At 41.4% G+C, this 23,381-nt stretch overlaps 1 protein-coding gene across 2 annotated transcripts in view; it reads left to right on the top strand.

Annotated features, from left to right (window-relative positions):
* Positions 1-23,381, top strand: part of akap13 (A-kinase anchoring protein 13) — a 270,096-nt gene that overhangs the window by 41,928 nt on the left and 204,787 nt on the right. For both annotated transcript variants that reach the window (XM_030054645.1, XM_030054644.1), the window contains exon 3: positions 16,928-17,090. In XM_030054645.1, coding sequence (XP_029910505.1) covers positions 16,928-17,090 — 163 coding nt within the window. The remainder of the gene's footprint in view (positions 1-16,927; positions 17,091-23,381) is intronic.

Here is a 23,381-nt window from a genome sequence, read left to right as displayed (position 1 = left end):
ATTTGAAGTACCCCAGTCTCCAGCAGCCGTTCCCTAATGATGCGACCTCGATGAGCTGGAGCATTGTCGTCCATGAAGATGAAATTAGGCCTGTGTTGTTCATGCAGGGGCACAATGACTGGATTAATGATGTTATTCAGGTAGTATGGGCTTGTCACTGTACCATTCACAAAGTGTAGGGCAGTTCTGTACTGACCAGACACACCTGCCCACACAGTAACACCACCACCACCAAAGGCTCGTCTGGTGACAACAGTGGCTGATGCATAGGGCTCTCCTTGACGTCTCCAACATCGTTGGCGGCCATCATTTCTGCTCAACATGAATCGTCTCTCATCAGAGAACAGCACTGAGGCCCACTGGTCCCTCGTCCAGTGTAAATGCTCCCTGGCCCATGCAAGACGATGACACCTGTGCCTGGTGGTGTGGTCAGGTACCCTTGCAGGTCGTCTAGCACGCAGACCATGCTGATGTAAACGGTTTCGAATGGTCTGACGTGACACTTGGGTGCCTCTCACCTCCCTTAAATGTGCCTGGAGTTGAATGGCATTAGTCATCTGGTTCCGTAGGGCACTGTTCACAATGAAGCGGTCATCAGTGTGGGATGTGGCCAAAGGACACTCTAAGCTCAGTGGCCACTTCCGTCTGAGAACATCCTGTTTGAAGCCTCGCAATGGCGAGGTGCTGCTGATCAATTGTTAGGTGTCGTCTTGGTCTCATGATGTCAAAATGTGAACAGCATGATGAGGAGGACTGTTTAAATACCAATTCTAATTGAACCAGGAAATTTATTGGTCGATTCATGGATCAAACACCTGTTGTGAATTTTGCCGTTAAACTCCTTGTTAGAGAACAGCAACTTGTGCAAAAAGTACTGAAACATTGAACAGTTGGACATGTGCATTCAAAAGTTTACAGAGGGTCACATTAAGTTCACCTGTAAAGGTTATAATGCATTTTAGGTTCATCCTGAAATTTCACCCGAAAGCCGAATATCCCTAAGTTTTTGTGAGTAGTGTATATATATATATGTGTGTGTGTGTATACATTATGTACAGATATGTAATAGTATATATAATATATATAATAGTATATACAAAAACAGAAGATACACAACCTGTGTAAGGTGTTTACACACTCTGTGAAGTGTAGATTAACATATGCACGGTGAGGTGTGCAGTAGTTCAGTCGGCGGTTCTGTGGCTGGGGTGTGAGGAGTCACTGACGATGCTGCGCACCCTCTGCACGCACCGCTTATGCTGAATGGTCTCAATGGCAGGGAGTGGAGTACCAGTGATGCGCTGGGCAGTTCTGACCACTCTCGGTAGTGTCTTCCGGTCTGCGATAGAGCAGTTGCCATACCAGACTGTGATGCAGTAGGTGAGGATGCTCTCAATGGTGCTGTGGTAGAAGTTCAGGTGGATTTTCTTGAGTGTCCTCAGGAAGAACAGACGCTGGTGTGCCTTCTTTATCAGGGTTGAGGTATTGAGGGACCAAGAGAGATCGTCAGAGATGTAGACACCCAAGAATTTGAAGCTGGCCACGCGCTCAACCTCCACTCCACTGATATAGGTGGGGTCATGTGTGCAACCTTTGGTCTTCCTGAAGTCCACTATGAGCTCCTTGGTCTTCTTGGTGTTAAGGGCCAGGTTGTTATTGGTGCACCACGCAGCCATGTGTTGTGTTATGACCCTGGCCTAGGAGCACCAGGGTCACACACGATGATGTGCCTCCGCTCTTCCCACTCCCAAGGAGAACAGCCCACATCCACAATTCTGAAGTCAAGTAGCAGTTTTATTAGTGTTTCAGAGTGGAGCACAGCCAAAATAATAAACAAAACCACTAACCAAAATCCCTATCTTACCTGTCAAAAAAAAAAAACAAAAAAACAAACAAAACAGAAACAAAAGACAGTCAAACTTACCTACCTCCTAACAGAAATAAACAGGAGAAAAGGATCTACAACAAAAAAGGCTTCTCCCTCCTACTGAGGTCTGCTACTGAGTTTTTAACAATTATTTACACTATATACAAACTATTGTGACAGAGTCACAGCAGGGCACACAATGCTAAAGGCTAATAGTTAACACTATTCTAAACACAGTAAATGGCTATCTAACACCAAAACCACAATTGACTCTGTGCACAAGACGAGTGACGCACATCCGGTTTCGCCAGATAGCGGCACTTCAGTTTCCGGTCTGTGTAATGGCTAAGCTTAACGCTTACATATTCTCCCGGTGCCTCACGGATTTGCCCAGACTAACAATAAACTATGTCCACCGAAACGTTGCTGCCTCTTCCCCTCCCCCCAAAAGCAAACAAGAAAAGGGTTTTAAGTTATACATCTCCAGCTATTTGCACAACATCGAAGGTATGTAATTTAGAGAACGTTAGCTAACGGTCGTTAGCTAGCTTTAGCTAACTAACGTAGATGGTTAGCACCAGGCGAATCACACCATAACGTTTGTTGTGTAAAATGAATCTCGTTTTTGTATCCAGTGGCAAGTTAACTGACTATACCTGAGGCCTGTATCATGAAGCAAGCTCAGTTTTCCCAGGATTTCTCAGACCTATCCGGCTACACTAATCGAGATCATGGTGATCGGGGATAACCGGTATCACGACGCCGGTTATCAACTCGCTCACTCAATCCAGGTTTGTCTCATCAAGAGCTGTGAACGCGCATGTATAAGAGAGGGTTCCGAGGCAGCTGACTGGAATAGTATGAGGAGGAAAAACAAAATTTACACACTTAATCGAACACCATGGCTGCCGCGAAGAGAAGGCAGCCACGGCATAAATGCGCAAACTACACATCAGTGGCTCAAGTAGCCCACATCTGACGCTGACACCTATGAACTCACTGCACAGACGTGTTGCGTGTCTGCTTTACAGGCTATAATAAAATAAAGCGGACGCCAAAATTCAATCATGTCAGTACATCAAGTTGATAGCAGGGTCAGCCCTATCCCTAACCCTAGCAGGCTAGTTTTCAGAACAGGTTTAGGATAGGTATCCTATCCCGATGCGAGGTGAGCCAGCTTTGTGATACAGAAAATCTGGAGTTGAGCCTGAAGTTATCTCGCTAACGCCTTAATCCCGCTTCATGATACAGGCCTCAGGTATAGTCAGTTAACTTGCCACTGGATACAAAAACGAGATTCATTTTACACAACAAACGTTACGGTGTGATTCGCCTGGTGCTAACCATCTACGTTAGTTAGCTAAAGCTAGCTAACGACCGTTAGCTAACGTTCTCTAAATTACATACCTTCGATGTTGTGCAAATAGCTGGAGATGTATAACTTAAAACCCTTTTCTTGTTTGCTTTTGGGGGCAGGGGAAGTGGCAGCAACGTTTCGATGGACATAGTTTATCGTTAGTCTGGGCAAATCCGTGAGGCACCGGGAGAATATGTAAGCGTTAGGCTTAGCCATTACACAGACCGGAAACTGAAGTGCCGCTATCTGGCGAAACCGGATGTGCGTCACTCGTCTTGTGCACAGAGTCAATTCCACACTCTAAACACACAAGCTGCTGTCGGTTGGGAATGGGAGAGTCAGAGAGTGACGGCTGGAATCAGCTGGAATTTGAACTGAAGGATCAGCCAATCAGCAGGCAGCAGCTCGGTCACATGGTCCACCTGGAGAGGTTCACACACCTGCAGCTCATCTCACACACACACACACAGCTGATTGCTACTGCAGAGAGGGAAGGGAGAGAGAGCTGTCAGTACGAAAACGTAAACAAGCTAGCTCAATTGCGCTGTTGGGGATGCAGTTGGTAAGCCAAGTTTCAGTGAGGATCAACATGTTACAGTCATGGCTTCTTGCTTAACAACTTTATTTAACTATTTGGTACAAAAAAATAACAATCCTGAGCTCTGTTATAAGCATTTTTCAGACTTCGGTCATCACCGTCACAGAGTTGTTCACATTAGCCAGCTTGTTTTCACCCTGTTACTACCTGCATCAGACCTCTTCTTAAAAAGTTTACATTTATTCCATAATCTAATTTAATATTTTTTATACAGAAGTGACGGTGTTGACAATTTATGGTTGTGACAGTAGCAGTGTCCAAAAATATGAAGAGATTTAAGAGAAAATAGAAAACTTCCAGGAGCCTGAGTGGTCTTGAAGCATGCAGTAGAGCTGAAGGTTTGAAAAGGGCTCCTCAGGAATGTAACTGACCTTGTAGTTTTTTTATTATTATTTTTTAAATAAATATCTGACGGTGGTGACGAATATCTGGGACACATTTTGAGCAACCACAAAATAATAGTAAATATTGTTCAAAACCCATCGTTTGTAGTTTTTAATACATATTATGATGTACTCTTTCATGTGGTAAAGATATTATTCAGTGAAATTATTACTTTTTGTTGTTTTAATCAAGTTGAAATGATTATCTCCTATCCGGGGACAACTGGTTTTGTAGGCCATGGGCCAACATATAATCATTAAATTAATAAAAATTAAAAATAAACCTATAAAAGAACCTTACAAATGTGCAAAGGACCCCCTGATTATGCCCTTGATTCTTTTTATTCATTAAAATGTTGTAAATTTCTAACAGAAATAGCATTTTTCTTAGTGGGACATGATTTATCCAAATTCCCAAGAATCAGTGACCAGTTACTAATGATGCTTCACTACACTGAAACTACCATCCAGATAATGTAGCAAGCTAAGCTACAATACAGTGACAAAATGTAGCTTAACTATCAATCAATCAAACTTTATTTATAGAGCACTTTTCATGTCAAAGGAGCAGCCCAAAGTGCTTTACATAAAAACACATAGAAACAATAAAAACAATGCAACACATAAAAACAATACAACAAACAATAGATATAAGATATATCCCCCCCTTCTCCCACACATAAATACACACACACACACACACACACACACGCACATACAAACACACACACACACACACACAAATTTAAAACACTAAGGAATTAAAAACACTGAGGTAACGCTATCCTACACTCGCCACTTCGAAGTGAGGAAACACTAGAGAGAAGATAATCCATATTAAAGATTAAAATTCAGTAAATATCAATAAAAATTAAAATAATAAAAAAAATAAAGTAAATAAAATACATATAATTCAGTTAAAAGCAAGACTAAAATGGTAAAATAATCAAATAAATCCAATTGAAAACCAGTCTAAAAGGTCAAAAATAATAAATAAATAAAAAATTCGTAAAATAACATTTAATTAAAAGCCATACTAAAAAGGTAGGTCTTGAGTTTGCCTTTAAAAATGTCCACATTCTCTATTTTCCTCAGGTCCTCAGGTAAACTATTCCACAAACGTGGGCCATAATGGTAAAATGAGGCCTCACCATATGTTTTGGTTAAAACTTTTGGGATAATTAAAAGGGCGCTGCCTGAAGACCTGAGAGTTCTAGAGGGCACATAGGTTAAAAGCAAATCAGATAAATAATCAGGACCAAGACCATTAAGAGCTTTAAAAACCATTGAGGATCTTAAAATCGATTCTGAAGCAGACAGGTAACCAGTGCAAAGACTTAAAAATTGGCGTAATGTGCACTCTCTTTCTGGTCCCTGTCAGAACTCGTGCAGCTGAGTTTTGGAGATGCTGTAGTGGAGTAATAGTTTTTTTAGAGAGACCAGAAAGAAGAGCATTACAATAATCTATTCTACAAGTAATAAAAGCGTGCATTAGTTTCTCTGTGTTTGCCTGAGATAAAAATGGCCGCACCCTGGCAATGTTCTTGAGATGATAAAAACCACTCTTAACTATACTTTTGATGTGAGAATTAAAATTTAATGTTGAATCTAAAATAACACCAAGGTTTTTTACCTGTTCAGATGTGTTAAAGGCCAGGGCTTTGAGTTTTAAACTGAGTTTTTCTCTGTGTGCTTCAGGACCGATGACAAGTACTTCTGTTTTGTCCTGGTTGAGCTGTATGAAGTTACCTGCCATCCATAACTTGATATCTAAAATACATTTTAAAAGGGCATCTATTGGCCCAGTGTCATCAGGAGACACGGCTATGTAAAGCTGTGTGTCATCAGCATAACTTTGGAAGTTAATGCCGTGCCTCCTGATGACGTCCCCCGTTGGCAACATATAAAGATTAAAAAGAGTTGGACCTAAAATTGAGCCTTGGGGGACACCACACTTCAATTCATAGCTTTTTGAGGAATATTCGTCCATGCTTATAAAAAATTCTCTGCCAGTAAGATATGATTTAAACCAATTAAAAACAGCACCAGAGAGGCCAATCAGGGTATGAAGTCTGTCCAGGAGAATTGTGTGGTCAACTGTGTCAAATGCTGCACTTAGGTCAAGCAAAACAAGAACAGAAAGTTTCTTCATATCCATATTGCACCTTAGGTCATTCACAACTTTTGTTAATGCCGTCTCTGTACTGTGTTTGGCCCGAAAACCAGATTGATATTTTTCAAAAATATCATGAGAGTTTAAAAAATCATTCAGCTGATTAAAAACAAGCTTTTCTAAAATCTTACTTAGGAATGTCAGATTAGATACAGGTCTGTAATTGCTGAGAACTGATGTCTGGATTGTTTCTCTTCAGAAGGGGCTTGACCATTGCAGTTTTAAGAGAGGATGGGAAAACACCCGTCTGAAGAGAACAGTTAATAATGTTTAGTAAATCTTCGTCTAAAAAACCATAAACTGATTTAAAAAAGGATGTGGGGTTGGGATCTAAAACACAGGTTGTGGGTTTAAGTTGAGAAATCACCTTTATCAGCATCTCAGCATCAACCAGGACAAATTTCTCTAGTGTTTCCCCACTTGCAAAGAGAGGTTCATGAGTGTTAAAATCCAAGGTTTGACAGTGGGATAAGTTAGATCTTATGGTGTCTATTTTCGTATAGAAATGGGCTGCAAATTCCTCACACTTTGCGTTAGATGACATATTATCTGTGCTATTAAAAACGGGATTAATTAAACGATCAATTGTAGAAAAGAGAATTTTTGGGTTGTTTCTGTTATCACTGATGAGTTTTGAAAAATGTGCTTGTCTTGATTGCTTTATTGCCTTGTTATAGATAATCAGCTGTTCACGGTAAATTTGGTAGTTGACAGTTAATTTGTTTTTCCTCCATCGTCTCTCAGCTATTCTACAGTTTCTCTTTAATTTTTTGATTTCTTCGTTTATCCAAGGAGGAGTTGGATTAGAGACTATTTTTTTTAGTTTTAGGGGGGCGACTGAATCAAGAGTGGACCTGAGTCTACTGTTAAAACTGTCAACCATAAAATCACAAGAGGAGGGTAAAATATCGTCCGGAGTGTCATGTAAAAGGTGAATAAAATTTGCAGCCACTTCCGAGGTAAAATAGCGTTTCTTCACAGTCTGCTGTGGAATATCCTGTTTTATAAAACAATTGACCGTAAAATATACACAGTAATGATCAGATATGCCAACATCCACAACAGAGGAGACACTGACAGATAAGCTGTGGGTTATTACAAGGTCTAATGTATGGCCTCTGTTGTGGGTTGGCAAGGTGATGTGTTGACTAAAATTCATACAGTTCAACATGTTTAAAAAGTCTGAGGTAAAAGAGTCTGATTGATTGTCTACATGAATGTTAAAATCTCCTACGATAATACTCTTATCATAGTTTGTGTGGATGATTGAAAGGACTTCAGAAAAATCAGATATAAAAGACGGACATCTTTTAGGTGGTCTGTAAACAGTCATACAAAGAGTGGGAGGGCTGTTAAAAACAAATGCATGATATTCAAACGATGGATATTTGTCAAATGTCCTTAAAACCAATTGCTGTGGAGAGGATGGTGGCTGTTCCCCCGCCTTTCCTATCAGTCCTGGAAGAGTATAAAAAACTATAGTTGGGAGGGGATGCTTCCATGAGTGTTGGTGGACCATCTGTGCCAAGCCATGTCTAAGTTAAAAACATGCATTGGATGTTGTTATCTAAAATCAGGTCACTGATAAGAAATGATTTGTTTGAGAGTGACCGAACATTTAAAAGTGCCATGTGCAGTGTGGTGTTGAGGTGTGGAGTCAATGTTGGGGATTTATGTCTGTGTACAGTCTTGAGATTATTACGATATATTCTAGAAGTCCATTTGATGGTGTGTCTAGTGGTGATTAAAACAGGGATTGGTGACCAGAAGGTATACTCACAGCAGGGGGCGCTCGTCAGCAGACTGGGGCATGACGGCGGCAGAGAGGAAGAGTTGTGTCCAGTGGCTGGTGTTGTGTCCAGGTGGAATTCGGGAGTAATTTGTCATGCGTGACTGTTTCAACTGTTTGTACAGTCGAAACAGTGTGTACTACATCAAAGCTACTTTTTTTTTTTTTTTTTTTTAACATCGAACCAACTTCATTCCAAGTCATTGCTATCTTACTGATCAATAAAACTGTCAGTGAAACAGAAAGTCAGGCAAAAAATGTTCAGTTCAATAGTTGATGACACTGTGCTCTCTCTGCATTTACTGCTACAAAACATGGCAACAACATACTTCACATAATAATAAAAAGCATGTAGTGCATATATACTAATGTGGAGGAAGTGTGCATATACAGTACAGGCCAAAAATTTGGACACACCTTCTCATTCAATGCGTTTTCTTTATTTTCATGACTATTTACATTGTAGATTCTAACTGAAGGAATCAAAACTATGAATGAACACATGTGGAGTTATGTACTTAACAAAAAAAGGTGAAATAACTGAAAGCATGTTTTATATTCTAGTTTCTTCAAAATAGCCACCCTTTGCTCTGATTACTGCTTTGCACACTCTTGGCATTCTCTCGATGAGCTTCAAGAGGTACTCACCTGAAATGGTTTTCCAACAGTCTTGAAGGAGTTCCCAGAGGTGTTTAGCACTTGTTGGCCCCTTTGCCTTCACTCTGCGGTCCAGCTCACCCCAAACCATCTGGATTGGGTTCAGGTCCGGTGACTGTGGAGGCCAGGTCATCTGCCGCAGCACTCCATCACTCTCCTTCTTGGTCTAATAGCCCTTACACAGCCTGGAGGTGTGTTTGGGCTCATTGTCCTGTTGAAAAATAAATGATGGTCCAACTAAACACAAACCGGATGGGATGGCATGTCGCTGCAGGATACTGTGGTAGCCATGCTGGTTCAGTGTGCCTTCAATTTTGAATAAATCCCCAAAAGTGTCACCAGCAAAACACCCCCAGACCATCACACCTCCTCCTCCATGATTCACAGTGGGAACCAGGCATGTGGAATCCATCCGTTCACCTTTTCTGCGTCTCACAAAGACACGGCAGTTGGAACCAAAGATCTCAAATTTGGACTCATCAGACCAAAGCACAGATTTCCACTGGTCTAATGTCCATTCCTTGTGTTTCTTGGCCCAAACAAATCTCTTCTGCTTGTTGCCTCTCCTTAGCAGTGGTTTCCTAGCAGCTATTTGACCATGAAGGCCTGATTGGCGCAGTCTCCTCTTAACAGTTTTTCTAGAGATGGGTCTGCTGCTAGAACTCTGTGTGGCATTTATCTGCTCTCTGATCTGAGCTGCTGTTAACTTGCGATTTCTGAGGCTGGTGACTCGGATGAACTTGTCCTCAGAAGCAGAGGTGACTCTTGGTCTTCCTTTCCTGGGTCGGTCCTCATGTGTGCCAGTTTCGTTGTAGCGCTTGATGGTTTTTGCGACTCCACTTGGGGACACATTTAAAGTTTTTGTAATTTTCCGGACTGACTGACCTTCATTTCTTAAAGTAATGATGGCCACTTGTTTTTCTTTAGTTAGCTGATTGGTTCTTGCCATAATATGAATTTTAACAGTTGTCCAGTAGGGCTGTCGGCTGTGTAGTAACCTGACTTCTGCACAACACAACTGATGGTCCCAACCCCATTGATAAAGCGAGAAATTCCGCTAATTAACCCTGATAAGGCACACCTGTGAAGTGAAAACCATTTCAGGTGACTACCTCTTGAAGCTCATCGAGAGAATGCCAAGAGTGTGCAAAGCAGTAATCAGAGCAAAGGGTGGCTATTTTGAAGAAACTAGAATATAAAACATGTTTTCAGTTATTTCACCTTTTTTTGTTAAGTACATAACTCCACATGTGTTCATTCATAGTTTTGATTCCTTCAGTGAGAATCTACAATGTAAATAGTCATGAAAATAAAGAAAACGCATTGAATGAGAAGGTGTGTCCAAACTTTTGGCCTGTACTGTATGTTAGTGTGTGTGTGTGTGTGTGTGTGTGTGTGTGTGTATGTGTGTGTGCACACCTGTGTTTGCATGTAGTTTCTGCCTCTGTGTTCCAAAGTTTTTTCCTTATTAGTGGATATGGAGACCAGGCATCCTGATCTTTTTTACAGCAGCTGCTTGTTCATGCGACACACGTGCTCGTGTCCCGCTGCAGCAGACAGACAGTTAGGACAGGTACGCGACGTCAAACAGAAGAGAGCTGTTGGCTACATGCACAGGTCCATGAGTGGCGGTGACGTCACCCGCTGCTCCCGATCTATGTCAGATGTCAAACCGCAGCAAAAGCTCTGTTGTGTTTAAGGTTGACAAATGCCTGGGAAAATGTAGCTTCTGCGGACGCTACCGCGCTATTTGATCAGTAAAATAGTTTCACTACTTAAAAGCTATTTGATTTGCAAAACAGCAACACTACGACCACACTACTGAGAAATGTAGTTAAACTAGTAACGTCGCTACTGCCCAACACTGACTCCATCATTTAGTGTTGCAAAGGGGCAGAAAATTTCTGGTAAATTTCCGGAAGCATTCTGGAAACTTTCCATGGGAAGTTCAGCTGGGGAATTTCAGAAATTTTGTTTTCTCGTAAGACATGCATGCAAACTAATGACATTTTTGACTGTGACTTATTTTGAGTAGATTTTTTTTTCTCAGTCCTTCAAGATTGATGGTGGATAAATGAATAGAAATAGGCTCAACACTCATCAGTCTGCATGCTAAAACAAATTATAACCTAACCTACCTAACCTATAACCTACCGACTTCTTGAATGAAAACTGTATTTATAAGAAAACTGGCTAGCAGAAGGCAGAAAAACCAGCATCACAGTTGAGCTAGCTAGCACCATGATAGATAGCCTCTTAAATAGCTATTGTATAAACACATTTTGACTTATTTTTTCCAGTGAAACTTTAATACCATAGGACAGATATATTTACCCCAATCATATCATCAAAACCTTCTTGACTGGATGTAGTCCATGGGCTAAAATGTAGGCCTAGTCCTGTGGCCTCAGTCGTTCTGCTGCAGTGTGCAGGATTCTAGAAATGATCTGTGCATGGGTTTGAGGAACGCACAGTGCAGGGCAGAAATTCAACTGAATTTGCGTTAAATCTGGTTGTTTTAACCAGGATTATGCTGCAAGATGGTTTTTCTTCAACTACCTTAAGTTCCTGCTTATAGGCGAACATGCAATTTTACAAATTCCAGATTATTCCTGTAAATTCCTGTTAATTCCTATATGTTCCCATTAATTCCCATGAAAAGTTTCCAACTTTGAAAATTCCCAGAATTTTGCTATCCTACCGTCATTACAATTATGTATAACTCCGCTTTACTAGTCTTCAGTAATGACTGTTGATTGCATTAACAATCAACTGTAACGGTCTGTGCTGTAACGGTGATCACATCTTCACACTCAGTTTGCACAAAAATGGAAGCATTTCTAGTTAAAATGGAGGTGTGGATAAGAGTGGCTGCTTTCTTGATTTTATGCCTCCACTGTTGGCTGGCACCACTGCCTCAAGGGTAATGGTTTTGGATTTGGTTATGGCTGTGGTTAAGATGTGGGTCAAGAAGCACTGTTTTACCGGCAGATTTTGGGGCAAGAAAGTAGCATGAGCAGATGCTATAGTGGAAACCTCCAGGCAAGCTATCTTGCAGTTGGGGAACTGTTTATGTTGCATTCAGTTATTTGATTTCTGACAGAACTGCCACATGATTAAATGAATTAATCATGATCTGTGGTGTCTTATTACCATTATTTGATGAATGTCATTGTCTGTAAAACTGTAGAACTATAAAAGCAATACCACACTTGACGATGTGCAGTTATACTGAATATCAGCAAGCTGTGATTATCCTCAGCACTACAACTAAATCACAGCTCTGCTAATATTCAGTATAACAGCACTCATAGGAGTGTGATATTGCCATATCATGATAACAATATGATATGGATATATTACCCAGCTCTAATTCAACATGTGCATCGGCCTCTGTCAAGGCCATAGATGGTATAGTTATTGTTTACAAATACCATTACTGACACGTGAGAAAATTATAGAATTTGAAGTTTTACTTTTGTTTGCGCAGTGAGTCTCCACCCGAGTGCAGTGCTGTTCTTGATACAGTATGTGCATTGCCAAATGACAGCTGTGAATCCAGCTCTCAAATGTCACACAAATTTGTTTTAAATTTTAGAAGAGGAAACAAACACAGCACCAGCTATGAAGAGTTATGATTTTAGTGAGAGCAAGCTTAATTTGGAAGTTTCCTCTTCTTGAGAAATGTTACAGTATTGATAAATTAAAAGATGAACAATTAGTTTGTCTAGAAGTACTGTATTTGCAGCAGGATTTGTGGGGTCTGATAAGGCCAGACAAAAAAAAAAAAAAAAAATCTGGGTTCCGGTTCCCGACCGAGTGTCCCATTTAACCCCCGAGTCAGGTTATTTTATTGGCCTCTGTGTAAAAATAAAATATGTTGGCATTGGCCAAAAGTTAAGCAGGGCTTTTATTTTGATCTATGTTGCACTCGCCTTATTTGTGATGTTCTCGTGTAACTTCTGAAAATAACTTCATGGAATCACGTGCCACCGACAGCACTGGCTGGAAAGAATGGACTTCGGCACGGTGTGTGTGATTTGTCCTCGCAAATCACCAGTGAAAATAATCCGACTACAAGAGAAAACCTTTGCAGATGTAGTGAAAGAGGTGAAACAGTGCCAAATAGATTTGCAAGTGCAGCAGGCAAACATGACTGGGGATCCGTCATGTTTGCCTGCTGCCCCCACCGTGGAGCTTGGCTCTATGGCGGTGGGCGTGATGGGTGTATTCGACTTCAGGTACCTAGCGCTGCGATGCGAGCCAGAGACACGTCCCTCTGCTAGTAATATAGACCCTCCAGAAAAACGCGGCCAAAAATCCTTGATTATGTGGACTAAAATCCTTAAATCCGCGGGCTAAAATCCTTGATTATGTGGACTAAAATCCTTAAATCCGCGGGCTAAAATCCTTGATTATGCGATTAAATATGCAGGGTTTTTGTGTCATTTTATGTGGTGAAATTGCGGGAAGTTTCGAAGTATGCGAATAGTTGTGAAATATGCGAAAATATGCTAAATATGCGGGAACTGGAAAAAAAAAAGGTGATTCTTCTCCCACACCCTGTTACTAGGCTGCTACTGAATGAAAAAGACCAATTTTAAAGATATCCTATGATAAACAGGCATACTAGAAGCAAGCTACATCACAGAAAGTGCTGGTAATGTTTAATTTATTTTATTTTATCAACTTCAGCATGGCTTAAACATTCCTCAATCACAAATTTGTCAAACATAAAACATGCTTCCTGCTCAGGTATAAATTGCAGTAGAACAAGCCATCTGGGGTCCGTTTCACGAAGCAGGTTCAACAAACTCCGAGTCTTACCCCCGAACTCTGAGTTGATCTACTCTGAGATAGGAAACTGAGTTTTCGGTTCCAGAACAGCTGATTTGAGTTAGTTTGATCAACTCGGAGTAGTTTCACCTGGAGTTAAGCGCGTGCACCACAGCTGTAAAAAGACAGCGTCAATGGAGCCCCGATTTGACGAGTCACTATGGTAACGGGGAAGTGTCGGGCTGCGTTTTTCACCCCAGCTAAATTGGAAATCTTAATGGATTCATACAGCGAGTTTGAACACGTTTTTTTTTTTTTTTTTAAATAAGTGCAACACCGCTGCAGCGGCAAAGGAGAAGGAGACGGCGTGGGAGAACACTGCTGCTCGGGTCAATGTGTAAGTTTAAATGTAGCCTGTTAAAATCACAATAATATTACAGGGGAAAACTGCGTGAATGGTAGCCTATTAATTTAGCACTTGGCAGCAGCTTAAGATGAAATATAAAAACATTGTTCAGACAGGTAAGACCTCAGCATAAACATCTATGCGCGGTCTTATAACCATCTCCCGACGAATATTTAATTCTCTGCAGTAACACAGCACCTGCATCCACGGGATCGTTGTCGAAAGGACATGCCATGTTCGTGAAAAAAAGTCGCCAACTAACTACTAATGGACTTCTAATAAAGGCCTACTGGCTGTTTTTTAAATTTTTTTTTTAAAAAATAACAGACGGCAGAACTAATACGCCATTTCAGGGTTAACAGACTCAGAGTTTTCCCTGCTACAATGTTTTCAAAAACAGTTTAAACTCAACTGTTGAACATCAACTCTAAACTCTAAAAATAACAGCTCTCAATGAGCCAAACCTATAGGTCTAAATAGTTTAAGCAGTGGCGGTTCTGCCCATGTTGCCGCCCTGGGCGAAATTACTGCCTTGCGCCCTTCTGTTCTAGTTGCGCGCGCGCGCGCGCAGCGAGAACTTCCAAGCGATAACGGCCGCTACCGGTGCCCCTCTGGCGGCTACACGCGCCCCTCCCAGAGCAGGGGCGCCAACACCTGCACAAATACCTTTTTTGGAAAAATACTTTTTATATGGACAAAAACTTGTTTGTATAAAAAAAAAAAAAGCCACCGGTCAGCATCAGGCGGGCCGGCCGCGGCACCGGCTTGATGCTTACAGGTGCCGCGCCCACCCGGTCAGGTCTGCCGGATCTGACAGGTGAGCGGCGCACACATAGGCTACTGCCATCCTCTCATTATAAATCAACTTTTGTTCATACGCGGCTGCAGCAGCACAACGGACAATGACACAGACAACATGGTTGATTATTGACTGCGCAATGCGGCCATTCGCCGGTAATTGCGGCATCAGGCGAGCCTACCTACTGGTTTATATGCAAGCACAATACATGTGTATTTGCTTAGACCCCAATATTAGACGAGGGCGTTTTTTCAGGGCATTTTCAATGGAAAAAAATATTGTCTTATATTCAGATGAATACGGTAATAGAAAACTGCTTTGCAGCGAGGATGATTTTTTTTTTTTTTTTTTTTGCGCTCATGCCGCCCCCCACGTGACATGAAAATATGCCGCCCCGGGCGGCTGCCCGCTTCGCCCGTGCCTAAAACCGCTACTGAGTTTAAGAGCCTTACTGCACCATTTGTGGGAACCCTGTTCAATGCAATATCATCTTTTCTCTTTCCTGTGGGCGCCGTTCTTCCATTAGCTCGTTGTTGTGTTGTGTTGTGTTGTCTTGTGTTGTGTCTTGTGTGTGTCCGATTTTGAATTGATTTTCATTTAAATTCCCATGGATCGATCTGTACGCCCAAAGATCGATCTTTTAATTTATATATATGCTGTTTTTGTGTGGAATATGAATGTCTGTCTAGGGAAAATTACATGGAGGGAAGCAAATCTGGGTGGCACAACCCCTCCAGTGGTTTCACCTGCACCTGCACCACCAAGAAAAAAATTACAACACCTGCACCGGCACCGTACGAGTTCAAAAGGCAAAGAAACTTTCCAAACTACAGCAGCGCACTGACATAGATTGTGTAACAAAGCGAAGAGTTGCTAGACTGCACTATTTTCACTGACTAACATGCAGCACACTGGCTTAGCTTGTCTATTCAAAGAAGAGGTATCACTTTGGCTAATTTTTTTTTGACTTATCTATGTTATCACATGCATACTACTGCTCATTCATTGGTAGTTGAATAGTTAGGTCTGTTTGATGAGTAATTTACATTTTTAAAACAAATAATAACTTAACATATTGTTAAATTATTGGAGTCACGCTTACTGGTAAACATCTACTCCTGCAAGATAATTTATTATGTTCTACAACTCATAAACATACACTAACACTACATACTGTGTGTTTGAGCAACATATCTCCTCTGGGCTACAAAAGGTGGTCCTAGCCATTTTTGCCAGTCTTACAGCCATTTTAATTATCAATACCTATATTAATTTGTTGTCAAATGACACAATATAATACCAGTATTAATGTGTTGCATAACTAGACAGGCATGTAATTCAGTAACAGCTCAAAATGCTTTTTAATAAAACTAACCAAATCAATATCGGATCGAATCGTGATAATCGATTCTGAATCTTGTGAATCGGAATCAAATCAATTCTTGAAATTTGAATCGATACCCAGCACTAAATAACGCTGCTCTGTCCGTTAAAAAGGTGGTAACTTATGCAAATATTGAATTAATTATATTTAAAAAGCAACCCATGCATCGCTTCTGAAAATAAAAAAAGAATAAAATAAAATAAAATCCCTACCTACCCATCCTTCCCATGAATAAATAAAATAAAATAAATCCCCCGTACCCATCCTAAAAATGCTAAATAAAATAAAAAAATAAAATAAGATAAATTCCCTACCTATTCATGCCCTTAAATGACAAGGAACCGGAACTCAAAGTATTTTTTTGTTTGGCCTAACCAGGCTAGGTTTTGGAGGTGTTCTGGGTGCAATCAACTGGGATTGGCTAAGGACACAATGGAGGGACTGTGTTTTCCATCTTGCCTGGGAGTGCCTTGGGATGCTCCTGGAGAAGCTGGAGAAAGTTGCTGGCATGTCTGGGCCACTGATGGCCAGTTGGCACCTTGCACCTTGATAGCTAAAGACAGGAGATGTGGCTGGATGTCCGTCCCTCTCTTTCACCTCTGTCTGTCTATGTCAAATTCTTCTGAGTTTGTATGTGTGTCTGTTGTGCATCAACAGTGTCTGTAATAAAGTGATCTACTGTCTCAGACAGGAAGAAGTTTGTGTGTATTAAATATTGATTACACTATATCTCTGCAGGGGGAGTGTGTTTTGACTGTTCATCTTAACGATGAGGAGGTGTGTTGTGCTGAGGGAATGGAGGCGGAGGTGGAGTTCTATCTTCTGTTCTCTGGATCAAAGCAACAACATCTTACCACCACGCTACGTGTCAGCCGTGTAACACTGCAAGCCATGTGCCCAGGTAAAACGTACACACACACACAAACACATTTGGTAAGCATTCTCAGCTTGTGCAGTCATGTAGTTGGGTTTCCATCAAAGTGTCTGAAAGTGCATTGTGACCTAGTGAATGATAAAATGTTGTATGTTTTGATTAAATTAAGATCTAAGCACCATTTATCTGTGGGCTAATCTACCCTCCACAATGCTCCAGAAATGTCATGTCATATTGTTATTCTCCATCATGTAAGCCTTTGATATTGCTGTGTAACCAGTCTAGTACATCAGAAATTCATATATTGAGTTTAATGTTTATTAGGGCACATTTACAGTTGCCATGTTTGGAGTGGTTGAATTGAACTGAGAGGTTGTGTTTCGTCAAGCACAGTAGCATCTCAATTTACTTATTTTTGAATAGTATTTTTCAGTTTGAGACCCAGCTCAACTGTTTCTCAGGCAGACGTGATAGTTTTAGGTTGATCACCTTAACCAAAAATGGCTAATGTGCTGGGTGGTACGAACAAACCACACACAATTTAATCAGAAATACACATTTTAATGGAAAATGTTTAATTCTTCATGGAGATTGAAATGGGAGCTTGCGCCAACCTCTCCAAAGTCTTTCTCTAGATTGGGGTTGCTGTTGTCAGAGCTGGCTCAGATCTCTGACAAACAAAACGCCAGAGGGAATGTTACCAGCAAACAATATTTATTTAACAAACGTGGACAAGAACAACCAACAATAACAACAGACAGCCTATATCTAATATAAAAGGTCAGCGGTGTATGTGGGTGCATGGCTGTATGTGTGAGTGTTGGATGTAATCAAAGACAAAGAGGGACAGCAGGTGAGCTGCAGGGCCAGGCTGGGAATGGGTAACAGACAGCGAACTGGTGGACTCCACAGGGTTTTAGAGACGCATCCCCGCCCCCTCGGAGACGCACACTGGAGGCCCATAATCATATCACGCTCTGTGGAAAAAAGAGGGGAGAGGGCGAGCGAGACACCACACACACCACACACACAACCCCACCCCTTAAGATGGGACCCCAAAGGGGAACCTTCACAACAAACCCACAACCAGGACCTAGGAGTGGCTGTACCAGTTAAAACTTAACATCTTACAACAACAATACATTAAATAACATGAACAATTCCCCTCCCAAAACTGAAGCTTGACTCACCCCCTCGCCCCCAATACTGCGCAACCTGGTACTGGGGAAACCTATTTAAGAGACTGGGTGACAAGCAGTGTTGTGCTAGTTACTGAAAACCAGTAACTAGTTACGTTACTAGTTACTTAATTTCAAAAGTAACTCAGTTACTAACTCAGTTACTTACACCAAAAAGCAATGTGTTACTGTGAACGGTAACTATTTAGTTACTAAAAAAAAAAAAAAAAAAAAAAAAAGGCTCCCATTAATGCCCTTATAGCCTTCAATTCAGAAATGTTATTGCATTGGAGAATAATACAATCTGTTGATGAACTTGACATGCATTTGCATCACTGAACTCTGCTAAGCAATGTGGTCTATATACAAACACAAACAACAAAGATATGTTTCAAAGTGCCAATTTATTTCAGGCCAGAACAAACTGGCAAACTGACAGTACTACTTAGTAAGTGGTTGCCTACAATCTTGCTGCCCTTTACAGGTCAGAATTGCCCTTTAGAGGTCACAGTTGGGTCTAGTCTGCCATAATACAGAAAATAGCTGCAACATAAGTAACAAACAGCATTAATTATAACAACATATCACAACATAGCTGTAAACCTGGCTCAACTCAAGAAAGGCACACAACATAGCCTAACCAAAAAGCCTTTTTTCTTAAGTAATTCTGAAATAAAATGATGGCTTCATCAGATCAGCAGCACCATAACTATTGTTCCTTCATATCTCTAATCTAGCAAACAACATAAACACAAAATAAATTATCTTATTTCCCTCAAGGCATTCTGAAACAAATAACTGCATACAATTGGAATATATTATTCAGAATCAAAGTGCAAAAATTTAAGTGCTTTCAGCACGAAATATGTATGAGGTAAGCAACTGCTGTATAGTCCATCAAAATAAGTATATATATAAAAATTAAGTCACAACGTTTTTCCTTAAGTACAACTATGAAGTCCAGGCAGAAACCATAAAATAAGTGTTGTGAAATTTAACAGAATGCAAAACAAAAAAGGTGCTTATTGGCAAACTCCTGATTAATGTTTGAGTGGAGGGTTAGCCTTCGAACCAGTGGTTGTACCTCATGAGAAGCAGCTTCTCAAACCTTTGGTCAGAAAGCCTGTTCCTCTTTGGAGACAGTACCAGGCTTCCCAGACTGAAGAGTCTCCCAACAGGTGCACTGGATGGGATAGCTGCATTTTGCTTCAGACAAATTAACTTTATTGTGGGAAATTGTTTGAGAATCTCCATGCCTGTTTCGGTGGTTTTCAAGTAGGACATTACCTCAGTCTCCACAGTGGCCAAGTGTTCGTCATCGTCCTTAAAGGAAAAGAAGTCCTGCTCTTTGTCTTTGGAAGAGCCTGAGTCTGGTGGGGTTGTCGGAGACACAGGATTCCTGGCTGGTTGCTGCTCAGGGCCAGGGACAAACTTGTGACACTGTGCTACCAGGATTCCCTTGATCATCTCTTTCTTCCTCTGGTCTCTCACCCACCGCAACTTGAACTTGGGAAGAGAGACGGCTGCCAGCATTGCATTGTTGCTTTCCAAGACGGATGCAAATCGTCTTTTGATAGCCTGTAAAACACACACACAGTGACACAGACATTAGAATAAGTGGGATTCACTTTTATTTATTTATTTTGTGTATGTAACCCGCTCGGACCGTGCTGTGCTGCTGCAGCCTCCCTAAACACCTTAGGACTCTGTGTTGTGTTAGATGTTACAACATATCTTAAGAAATCGACTGGATGGCCATTTTTTATGTCAGAATATTTTAAAATGATACAGGGAGTCGCTTGCAATGCTTACCCTGCAAAGCGCTGAAAATAAACATTGAATCAAGATGGCGCCCGCACGTAAACTACGGTGTCCTGTAAGGGACAAACTACAGCAAAAAAACCAAAAACGAACTTAAACTACGGTGTCCTGTAAGGGACAAACCACAGCGATTTCTGGATTCTCAAGGGAATACAAAGCTCAATAGCGACACCTTATGACATATCTTAGTCACTACCTTACATGTGCATTTCCATGAAAGCAGCACACCACCAGGTGATATTGAACTATAGTTATTATGAATCATTTAAACTAAAACTTTATTGAGCCAAAAAAGTATTGCTATTCATTTCTGTTGCACCCTGCAGTACAATTTATAAATATCATTCAGTTTATCAATATGTTGGAGACTTATTATTCCCTTAAATAGAATACATTGAAAATAACTTTGCACATTTCAACCAATTTCTTTGGCTATATTAGTGCTCTCTCAAGTAACTATATTAATGACATCTACTCTATAGTTCAAATAATGAGTGGTGTGTGTCCACTGATTAAATGCAGTCTTTCTGTACAATGAAGAGGGAAAACCTGTCACGGGAGATGGAGGAAGGAGGACCCAAAAGCAGGAGCAGGCAGGCAAAAATGCTCAGTGGCAAACAAAAATTTAATCACTCACAGGGATTGCAGGAAACACCAGAAACACAGGGCAGGAAACAGAGCATAACATAAGACAGCACAGCACAATGAACCAACAAGGAACAGAACTCAAAACAGGACTTAAATTCACAAGAACTAAATTATCAAACAAGACACACCTGCAAAAATGGCTGGAGCACAAGACAGGAGAACACAGAGGAGAGGCTGAGGGAAACACTGGGAGGGATCAGAACAATCAGGGATGATTAACAGACACAGGACAGGTGTAGCACTGGGAGGAGCAAACAAGACACAGGTGAAATCACTAAAAGGCAAAAGAAACACATGAAACAGAATCAAACAAAACACAAGAAACAAAACCATGACAAAACCAGTTAATTACAAAAGTGTTGATGAATGTTTCTTACCTGAACTATGGCTTCAGGTAGGCCCGTTGCCACAGTCAGACTGTCTTTCACCTCCAGGGTCTTTGACATTAATGTTTCTAGAGTGGGCAGGAGGGTGCCAAAGTAACAGTTCTCCTCTCCTTGCAGGATGTCCATAGCAACTGTGAGTGGCTTCATTGTGGCACAATATTCCTTCAGAAAATGAAGTTCCCTGTCGCTAATAGATTTTAGCTGTAAACGATCAGAGATGGCACTCAAGTCAGTCATAGGTATTTCAACAATTCTGGCCACAGCATCATAAAATCAATTCCATCTTGTAGTGCATGGCACAAGCAGCTTTTTGGTGACCACGTCGCTCACTACCTCTGCAGCCAATGTGGACTTGCTTGTCTTATTCCACAGTGCTGTACATTTTAGCGGTAGAGCTTCTGTACAATGCCTTAGTCCCAGGATTTGAAATGAGCCACTTGTCTACGTCATTGCATGAAATTAAGTTTAGTATGTGAGATGCACATAGCTGGTGCAGAGGTAAAACAACCCCTTTCTCTGCAGCGGTGTTGAGAACGTCTGCAACATCAGTAAAGGTAACCTCTTCATCATCATCATGATCATCATCGTCGTCGTCAGAGAGCGATTCCGGTTGATACAAGGCAAAGGCTTTCACAAAGTTGGAGCCGTGACCTGTAACTGTGGAGGTAACTTTTGTTGACACTCCATACAAAGAGTGAATGTGGTCAATCTCACTAGGAACTACATCGTAGGTGTGCCTACCCTTTATCCTTTTACAGGCTAACGCAGCTTTCTGGCGTTGTAAAGTGGTGGGGTTTATCCAGTGAGATGTTATCCCCATGAAGCTTCTGTTCTGGGCAGACCAGATGTCTGCGGTGGTTGAGATGGAGTTCAGCCCCTCAAAAGTTTTCTTTAGCTCGCTTTCCATTTTTGTATATTCTCTCTCCAGGTACTTGGAAAAGGTTTTTCGTCCCATTTGCCGTGTCGCGCCCGATATCATGCTAACTAGCCACCTGAAAGCTGGCAACTCCACTGTAGAAGTAGCCTGCATGTCTTCTACAACGTACCCTGCAATGACTTTATCAACTTTGTCCTGGCTAGCAGTGCCACGGTTAAAATCCAGCCGCTGCTGCTTAGGTGGTGGAGGAGGTGAAGTGGCATCGGATGATGAGTCTGTTTCTGTACCGGTACTTTTAGCTACTAGCCTCGTCGCAGCATGTTGCCTCTGTAGGTGTTTTAACAGATTAGAATTACTGTTTTGGGCCGTAGATAGGATCTTTGATCCAAGGCACAATTTACATTTAACTAAAACGTTCTTTTCTTTTTGCTCGACAAAAGTGAAGTAGTGAGAATATTTCCAAGTGAAGAAACTCAACTTGGGCTCCGCTGCAGCCATGATGATGCTAGTACGAGTACGATGCTAGTATGCGAGTCTTCTTGTTGGTAAACACAGACACCCCCCCACAGCGCGTGTCCTTAAAAAATAACACGTTAGAGTACTTGTTACTGCCAAAAATAGCTAGTCCCAACACTGGTGACAAGGGAAGAGCAGGAAAACAGAGGTAGGGATAAAATTACATGTCACAACATACACAAATAGACAATGCACAACACTTGACCCAACACTCCAACCTATACTCTAAGGCAGAGGCGCCCTAGACAAAGCAACTTTGTCCTGGCACTGCTAGCCAGGACAAAGTTGATAAAGCCATTGCAGGCTTTATCAGGCTCGTATTTCCAAATCATAACCCTGCAAAAAGAGAGACCACCTGACCAGCCTCTGGTTTGGAGATTTCAGGGTGCCCAGGAACGTCAAAGGGTTGTGGTCTGTATAAACAACAAGAGGTGCCGCCTTCGGTTAAACTTTCGAGAAAAGAAGCAGACCGGTCTTAACACCCCCTCGTCCCCTCCCTGGAGAAGGACGGCACCGGCCCCGACCTGCCTGGCATCCACCTGTAACACAAACTGTTTGTCAAACTGTGAGGCAGCCAACACAGGACATGAACAGAGCAAAGATTTCACATTTTCAAAGGCCTGTTGGCACCCACTAGACCACACTTAGTTCCAGTCTTCAACAATTCAGTCAGAGGAAAGACAACAGTAGAGAAATTTCTACAGAAACTTCTATAGAATCCAACCAAACCCAAAAACCGCTGGAGTTCCTTTTTTGTAGTCGGCTGTGGAAACTCAGACACAGCCAGCACCTTGGCCTGCACAGGAGCAACCTTACCCTGACCCACCACATGGCCCAAGTAAGTCACAGTTGCCCTAGCAAATTCACATACAATTTTTAATTCAACAAAGTT

The sequence above is a fragment of the Myripristis murdjan genome, chromosome 6 (assembly GCF_902150065.1).
Source record: "Myripristis murdjan chromosome 6, fMyrMur1.1, whole genome shotgun sequence".
NCBI classification, from domain to species: domain Eukaryota; kingdom Metazoa; phylum Chordata; class Actinopteri; order Holocentriformes; family Holocentridae; genus Myripristis; species Myripristis murdjan.
Note: the sequence above shows the minus strand (reverse complement) of the source record. Positions and strands in the feature narration are given on the sequence as shown.